This window comes from Solanum pennellii, chromosome 12 (genome assembly GCF_001406875.1).
Source record: "Solanum pennellii chromosome 12, SPENNV200".
NCBI classification, from domain to species: domain Eukaryota; kingdom Viridiplantae; phylum Streptophyta; class Magnoliopsida; order Solanales; family Solanaceae; genus Solanum; species Solanum pennellii.
In genome coordinates, this window is record NC_028648.1 from 2,278,616 (window position 1) to 2,287,734 (window position 9,119).

At 28.5% G+C, this 9,119-nt stretch overlaps 2 protein-coding genes across 3 annotated transcripts in view; both read left to right on the plus strand.

The window, feature by feature from the left end:
• Positions 1-115: 115 nt before the first annotated feature.
• On the plus strand, positions 116-1,710 carry LOC107006902 (transcription factor MYB36-like). The gene is made up of 3 exons (XM_015205414.2): positions 116-362; positions 696-825; positions 976-1,710. Exons 1-3 carry the CDS (start codon positions 227-229, stop codon positions 1,556-1,558), a joined length of 849 nt encoding a protein of 282 aa, XP_015060900.1. The 5' UTR covers positions 116-226; the 3' UTR covers positions 1,559-1,710.
• Positions 1,711-7,563: 5,853 nt separating this feature from the next.
• Positions 7,564-9,119, plus strand: part of LOC107005433 (meiotic nuclear division protein 1 homolog) — a 10,791-nt gene continuing 9,235 nt past the window's right edge. The window contains exons 1-2 of one of the 2 annotated variants that reach the window (XM_027913275.1): positions 7,564-7,718; positions 8,738-8,818. In XM_027913275.1, coding sequence (XP_027769076.1) covers positions 7,716-7,718; positions 8,738-8,818 — 84 coding nt within the window. In that variant the 5' untranslated portion in view covers positions 7,564-7,715. The remainder of the gene's footprint in view (positions 7,719-8,737; positions 8,819-9,119) is intronic. The other variant, XM_015204028.2, reaches the window with a different exon arrangement.

Genomic DNA, 9,119 nt, shown 5'->3' on the forward strand with positions numbered 1-9,119 from the left:
TTCCCCCCCCCCCCCCACCTTTTTGAGAAAAAAAAATACAAGTAAAAGGATGCCCTCCTTCTCTTTATATATAATGTAAGACTTGAGACTTCTTTGTTTGCTACTTTTAAAGTAACAAAGACTAATATATAGTTATTGTAAGTGTCTTCTTAAGACATTCTAGTATTTTGTGTAAAAATAAAATAAAATTTTAAGCTATAGTTTTTTTAATTATAATTTGTAAATCATGGGAAGAGCTCCTTGTTGTGACAAAACCAAAGTTAAAAGAGGACCATGGTCTCCTGAGGAAGATAATATTCTCAAAAATTATCTTGAGAAAAATGGCACTAGTGGCAATTGGATTTCTTTGCCTCAAAAAGCAGGTTTTTAATTTATTTTTTTCCTTCCTCCTCCAATTTTCGTTATCAGAAAATCGCTAATTTTCGATAAAATATGAGTTATATGTAAGAAATTAGTAATTTTCTGATACTGATAATCATATCTTCGCTTTTAATGTTACTTGATAAAATTTAATTTATATATACTGATAATATAGAGCAAATTGTCCACCTTATAAAAATTCCTCTTATTATAGAAATTTTTTTTTATATATAGTTATGTTTTAGCTAGGTACCATGTTTAGTGTATAAAAATTAATATTTTTTTTAAATTCTTAATGATATTTTAATATTTTTTTAAAAAAATATTTATTTTAGGTTTAAGAAGATGTGGAAAAAGTTGCAGGCTAAGATGGCTTAATTATCTTAGGCCAGATATTAAACATGGAGGGTTCACTGAGGAAGAAGATAACATTATTTTAACTCTTTATAGACAAATTGGAAGCAGGTAATGGGTCTTTTAATTATTTAATTACATGTTTAAACGTAACTTTTAATTTTCACATGTCTTTGTTTCAACTTTATTTTTCGTAGTATATTATTTTTCAACTATTATTTGATATTTAGTTCGAACTGAATTTATTGGTGAATGACTAAGGTGGTCGGTGATAGCTGCAAATTTATCAGGAAGGACAGATAATGACGTGAAGAATCATTGGAATACCAAGTTGAAGAAAAAACATTTTGCAGCACAAAATAATAATCTTATAAACATAGGGTACAATTTCACCAATAATATTAATTCTAGTGATTTGAATCACAATTATTCAACAAATTACTATGGGAAATTGGATTATTCTAACACATTCACAAGTCATATGGACCCAAATGTGACCAATTGTGATCAATTCCCTCTTCCAACCTTGATGGAAATTCAAGGAAATGATGCAACAATACAAGAAGATAGTTCTCTCGATTCGTGTCAGATTCTCCAGAAATGTGTTACTTTCGAAGAAATCAGCATGTGTCCGACAACGTTTTTGAAAAATACGATTAACACAGATAGTAATTATATGAATTCGAGCTCCGGAATTTCATCATCATCATCATCTTACTATGAGGACATTCTTGAAAATGGCTTTGATTTTCAAGAAAATGATATAGGAGGAGTTGATCCAAATTCTTCATATTACAATAATATTCTTGAAATTGATCAACTTTTCAAAGGATTTGAAAATTAGCTAAGGGGCTATATTTAATATAAGAAAATAATATGAGGGACAAGTAGGTTTATTTTATTAAGATTTGCACTTACTTTTCTATTTTAGGTCCCTAGCTACTAATTTAGGTTTTTGGATAATGTTGTATGTATATATATGACTATTTAATTGTCAAAAATTATGTGTATTTTTATTTTTCTTCTTATCCTTTTTGTGAATAATGATCATGATGACTATTCAACTTTAACTTTTTAGGATCGAAAATAATTTAATATTATCCTCTGTTATACTACGATTTATATATATCTCTAAAGTTATTTTATCGATTCATATTATCATATATGTCTTTAAGATTATACGATCAATTTATATATGTAATTAATATTATAAAAGTGGTTCAAATTTATCCTTTTCTCGTTAATCCGGTTCAGTATTAGCTAAAATGTACAATGCACAACATATAGCATGGGAATTAAATATGAAAAATATACTCTCGAACTAGCGTAAATGGTATGTTGATACTTTTCGTCATACTTTTAGAATATATATCGCCTTCCGATTAAAAGTTAGAGCATATATTTTCAAATATTGGATTGACTGATAAGATTATGTCACGTGTCCTTTATAATAACGGTCTAACAGACATACATGTGTCATAATCTTATCTGTCGACCCGACATTTATTAAATATTGGATTGACTGATAAGATTGTGCATCTGTCTCTATTTAATTTTTCGCTAGAGTGACGGATATATATGTTCTAATTTTTGGACGGCAAGGACATCGATATCCCAAAAGAATGACGGAAATCATTTACGTCATTCAACAGGTTATTTATTCTTTTTCCCTAAAAATAATTATATATACATATATATTATTGAATCTCTTTCATATAATTTAGTGTATATATTCATACGAACTATAGAGGCGGATCTAAATTAAGTATAATATACGAATCCACTAAAACTCAATAACTTTTGTAATGAGTACCATGTGTATGGAGTAATAAATAATTATATTCATAAAAAAATTAATTCTTGAATTTGCCTCTTTAATTAATAATCACTCACTATATATTACATTTTCTCGAATATTTTTATTACCCCGCTACCAAAACGAGGTAAATAACAATGCGTATCCAAAGCTTTATATATGGATCGATAGAAATTCAGTAACTTTTGTTCATGTCACTGATATCAGTATTAAAATTTTTATTAAATATTGGAAATCCAACTATTATTGAAAATTTATACGCGATATTCATATTTGTTTTTTCAAATTCTGAATCTACCGTTGTATGGACAATCAATGTCATTAGTTATCTAGTATTCAAAAATTCTTGTAAATGGAAATCTAACTATTATTATAAATTAATTCAATGTTATCATACGTGAAATTTAATTTATTTTTTCAAATCTTGAATTCACTTATACTTGAACAATCGATGTCATTAATTGATATCGATACGATATATATAATTAACTTGTGAAGCAAGCTGTTCATGAATGCATGTAAATGTTGAAATTTTGTCACTAATTGTCAGCATCGTGCAAGTTTGTTAACTCGTTAGTACGTTGTCATGAATATTGCATGAATTTGCCCAATTCAAAGACAATTCATAACGTGTTGACGTGATTTTGGGAAACTAATTCACTACTTGGTCTTTTTTTTATTTTATTTCGATGTCTGATATTCGCATTGTGATTTCAGGATCGTCAGAATTCTTATATCAATTGAATTACGATTTCGTATATGGTTACACGTTTCAGTCAAGAGTTCTGATTAAGATGAGCAAGTACTTACCATTTCACCACTTTCGTATGCTCTTCGATACAATAAAACACATACGCGCGCGCGCATACATTCGATGTATTTTCACGAGTAGGGTCTGGAGAGAATAATGTGTATGCAATCGTAGATACATAGACTATTTATGATAGACTATCAACTCAACTAAAACATAACAAAATTAAATATTGACAAATATACCGTAGTGAAAAGACACAATAAAATAAAAGGAGAACAGAAAATTTACGAGAACGTATTAAATAATATAGTAATCAAAACTCATAAAATAACGAGTAATTATGATTAATAATCAAAGAATAAGATAGTAAGAAAATAATAATATCGGTCCTAATTAGTAGAGAAAACAATAAATGATTAAATATTTTGATTGCCAACTTTTAATAAATAATTAATTAGGATTAGTGGATAAAATTAAGCATCTTGTCTTCACGATCGAAGAAAAGCTTGCGTCTGCATGTAAGTCTAGACATTTTGACACTTGATTTATATTTGCATCGATAAATACTTACGTATGATTTATTTTAGATCATAAATATTAAGAATATATATTTTATTTTTATATTATGTATTTAATTAAATACTATCCTATAAATTAAGACAAAAATATAAGTAAATCTATGTTCTATTAGCTTTAGCTAATGTCAACTAGACATTATTTAATCAATTTTAAACCAATAAGGGTGAGAGTTTGAATTTGAATATAATAAATAATAAACCCCCATAAGGGAAAAAACAAGTATATAATTTTCAATCCTAGCTAGTATGGTTGAAATATTTTAATTAATTAAGCTTCCACATAATAATTGATGCCTCTTTGAACTAATTAAGGTGAGCCTATCCTTTTAGGGTTTGCCATAATGTTAGGGCTAAGGTTAGACCCCGAGCCTTGTCGCACATCGACTAATTACACGAATAAATTAAATCATATTTTTATCAAAATTTGAACAGATTAAAAGAAAATATTAATTAATGGTTTTCTCCTTTATTGTCTTGTTGTTGTTCTTGGGCTACCGATCTTTTTATTTTGCTTCACTTATCTTGATAAGATCAGATTTTCAGAACGAATGTCTCATAATCTCTCTTTATTTCGTTCTTCTTTTATATTATCACTTGAATAAATACACTCGATGATCGAACTATACATACGTGTGCAAGTTACCAATTAATGATTATTATAGATATTGCTATGTAATTACATTATAATTTGGATACTTATATATTAGTATTACTAATATAATATTACTCCATCGACACCAAGTATTGTAAGAAATTAGTTTAGTAATTCTGATTTTTCAGAAGAAATATCCTTGTTTAGTTTCAAAATTGGCACTACATTCAACTTTCACATATAATAAACACAAAATTCATATATGTATGATATAATAAAATTTGTATAATTGCGCTATATAGCAAACATTAATATGTATATTTGCTATACATATATAAAAAAAAATAATTGTATAATTCGCTATATATATACAAAGAAAACAGTTGTATAATTCGTTATACATATACAAAAGAAAGCAGTTGTATACAAAAGATCAATTGTATAATCTATGTATGTATAAAACGAGAAAGAGAGAGAGACAAAAGAAAATTTGGCAAGAGAATATTTGTATTGTATAATTATAAGTATATATAAGACGAAGATATATGTATTTGCATGTGTATATACAATTTTTTTCGTTTTATACAAACAGAAACACAATTTAGACATTTGTTTCTAATTGTATAAGTGAGAGAGGCGAGGGTGGCGAGCGAGATTCGGGAGAGTGGCGAGCGAGATCTGGGAGAGGGGAACGAAAATATGTGTATTTATACAATTTCCTATCACTTTATACAAACACAAACACATTATACATTAATGTTAGTATAAAGAGCGAGAGAGGCGAGCGAGACTGCCACAAAACGATAGTGGCGAGCGAGATTCCACCAGAGAATGTGGCGAAAATAGCAATAGTTTACTATGGTGAGTAATTAAATCAAAATATATTTATAGTATTTAATTTGAATTAACAGTTTGCTATTATATACAATTTTTACTATTACTGTTACTATATATTAGTTTGCAAATATTTCTCTATCATTCCTTTTATTCTTTTTTATTTTAATTCTTCTAAGCATCAATTATATGGTGAGAGGTCAACTTAATTATTATCTCTATTATTTGTTGTTTTTATGAAATTACAAGATATGTGCTAATTAAGGTCAATGGAGACTAAAGAGGCCACTTATTATTTATCTAAATTAAGTTTGAATTGTACAATCGTCAATACTTATCCAACAAAATTATAAATTATACAACTTTTTTATAACGAATGATTTAACAATTACTAATTATTCATCGTTCAATGTGTTAATTAGAAAATGCATCAAATTAACTTAGTGGGAACTATTATAGTCCAATTAAGTATCAAATCTACCTTTTGAATTCTTTGGTTAATACTTGTTTGAAAATTAGTTAACTTGGCTATCAAGGGATGTATTTAAAAATTGAGATTTTTTTGGTTTTCATAAAGGTTAATACGCGTTACAAACTTAAATTAATCAAAACCAATTTGATGAATTATCAAAACAAACATTAATTTATTATGATCAAGTAACAAATTACTATGAGAGTATGTATTACTTAACTATAATTAGTAATTCTTTTATTTGGTATAATTATCTGATATTCAAAATTCATCAAATATATAGCTATCCTAAAAAAGAACACACTAAAAAGTACTTAAAAGAAGAATACGAAGTAAAAGAAAGTTCTTCTTCATGTGTGCAGAAGTGGAGCCAAGACACGAATTTAAAGAATTTTTTATTTTACAAGCTTCAAATTCTAATTCCGCTTTGAAGTACGATTGAATATTAATGGTATCTCTTACTTTCATATGTAAATGCAAGGTCCGCTTTAGTAGACTGTACGAAAGACATTGAAATATTAATGTCTTGACCAAAAATAGATAGCAAAAGAAAGGAGATTCATGATAGAAGGCGGATCGATGAAAACAAGTCGTAAATACATTTTAAGATAGATAAATTTTTGAAGAAAGAGTGTACATATATAATACTTAGACGTTAATCGTTGCTTTGAAATAAAAGTGGAAATTAAGTGACGAACTTTAGAAGTTATATAACACAATTTATATACATGATAGACGCGATTTTAAGCTTGATAATGATATTGTCCATAATAGACGAATTCATAAAGTCTGTTGGATCAAATCGGACAATAAATACCATAAATTTGGACTATGACATTTTCTCTTTGTAATTTTTTGTGTGAAAGATGATTAAAGAAAAGAGATAGAAAGTCTTTGTGGAGAAAAAATAAAAGAAACTTACTTCAATTCAATATTTACCATAATTTCATAATTAGAGTACGTGAATTTCTTATCAACTACAAAAATTATTTTCGATAAATTTTCGATTTAAATAATATATTTTAAATTAGTTTGGAAAAAATACAAACACCAAAACAGTTACAACACTAAAATAAAGGGCTAGCTATGAAGAACAGTACATAACATACATAAAAAGAATAGTAACAACGATGAAATAATGTTATAGTAATTGAAGCACAAATTATAAGATAGTAGGAAGCAATAGAAAAGAGATCAAAACTACGCGAAAAAAGATTTTAACCAACTGTATTAGCTCATCAATTCGCCTCAACACATCTTGATTATATAGGTGTGGACTTGCATACGATATAAGTAAAAGAAACTGAAGAAGTATAACATAAAGATATGTTTTGTTTAAACCCAGGTAAAACACGATAATATCATCACTTTCAGTTTTAACCTTGATTCAAAGTCTTCTCAAGAAGGTTATCATTACCATCTGATATATACAGGGGCGGATCAACACTACACGGTAGGGTGCACGTGCACCACGTAACTTCGAAAAAAAATCATATGTATATATGTATATTTTGAAAAGCTGGTAGAAATTAAGATATAGTTAATAGTCCATCCATAAAAAACATAGAAGTGCTCTTGTGCAATTGGTAGAAGCTAAAGATATCACCATTTAGACATATAATCTAAAATTTCTGTGATAAAAATAACACGATAATATAATATAAATATTTCAAAATTACTAATCAAAACTCAAAAGTTAAATCAAATAAAAAATAAATATTTTTCGTATTATCACTATAGTATTACACAATCCAAACAACCCCTTATTTGCTTTTCTACATAAACCGGGTCTATATAAATAGCTAATTTTTCAGTACCAAAATATTCCCGCCAAAATAAAGCAATTTTTTCAAAAATATCTTCTGGATTCTTCTTCAATACGCTTCTTCTCAATTTCTCATCTCCGTTCAGTTTCAACTGCAACAAAGCCAACTGCCGATCATCGGTGATTCGAAATGGTAAGTATTTCTGTATTCTCTATTAACAGTAGCTTATCAATTTGTGTTCATCGATCCGTGTGTTTTTGCTGCTTTGCGCGACTGTAAATACGTTCTGGACCTAATTTCTACAGTATCGAAATCGTTAAATGAAATTCACTGGTTAGATTACAAATTTTGAGTTCTTTTGGTGGAAGTTTTTCAGTGATTGATGTATTTTTTTTTGTGAAGTTCTTTTGTACTCCGATTAAGGTTAATATCACAGTTTAACATCAATGAATTCATGTATGGATTGTTTTTCATTCGGCTTTGCACAAATGTGAATATGTTGCTGGATCTGATTCGCAGTTTCGAAATCCTGAAATGGAGTTTACCAGCTCCATTATAATTTTTCAGATTTCTTGGTGGAATTGTTTCAGTAATTGATGTATATATTCTAGTGAAGTTAGTTTTTGGCTCTGATTAAGGTAGATACCACAGTTTAACATCATTTTTGAATACACATATGTGTTTGTATTTGTACAGAGGAAAGAGTTATGTAGTTTACTGCATTAGATACAGTGTAGGAAGTGCTTCTGTAGCTTCAAATTAGTCTGCTCTCTTTGTTGTCTGATTCATATAAGACGAGGCTTACTCTTATAGTTCAGTATCTGTCTCGTGCTACTGGTGTTGGAGAGCTGGTGTTGTAATTAGTCAGGTGACTGTGTGGATTGTTTTGCTATTTTATTTGTTCTTCAATTTTCATGTAATCCTTTTTTTGGCTCTTTGCATAATGTAGCTGTGGTTTATGCAAGTAACTATCTCAACAGAACAGGATGTTTGGAACTCTATCACGCTGAGATAGCTATTAGGCTTGATAATTTAAATGAATGTAGTTTTTTAGCATTGGAAGTTGGAAAAAATAAGGTGTAAATCATGTAGATCTAGAAGTCTAATTTTGAACTCTGAATTCTATTGAATCCAATTTGATTGAAGTATGTTGCATTGATGCACATGCATTTGTGATATTCAATATTCAACTCCTGTTTTTTATGATACAGTCGAAGAAAAGAGGTCTTTCCTTGGATGAGAAACGAGAGAAAATGCTACAGATCTTTTATGATTCACAAGGTTTCTTCCTTGTAAGTATACTAGTTATACCTTTGATTTTTGCTATAAATCATTCAAAATAACGATGGAGATCAATGACATTTAATTCAACTAGTGGTTTTAGTATTGGTGCATATTTAATGTCACATGTTATGCGGAATTTGAGATAATACGAGAAAATATAAACGCGAAAAACAAGACAACAGATTTACGTGGTTCACCAATAAATTGGCTACGTCCACGGGGAAGAGGGAGAGCAGTTTTATTATGGAGAGGCAAGAACAGAATTACAGAATAGGGTTTGCCATAGCGTCTATATATAGTGCTAAGCTA

Coding starts and splice junctions, on each gene's coding strand:
- LOC107006902 (XM_015205414.2), top strand. CDS start 227: ATGGGAAGAGCTCCTTGTTGTGACAAAACCAAAGTTAAAAGAGGACCA. Junction 363..695: donor TTCTTTGCCTCAAAAAGCAG/GTTTTTAATTTA, acceptor TATTTATTTTAG/GTTTAAGAAGATGTGGAAAA. Junction 826..975: donor TATAGACAAATTGGAAGCAG/GTAATGGGTCTT, acceptor TGAATGACTAAG/GTGGTCGGTGATAGCTGCAA.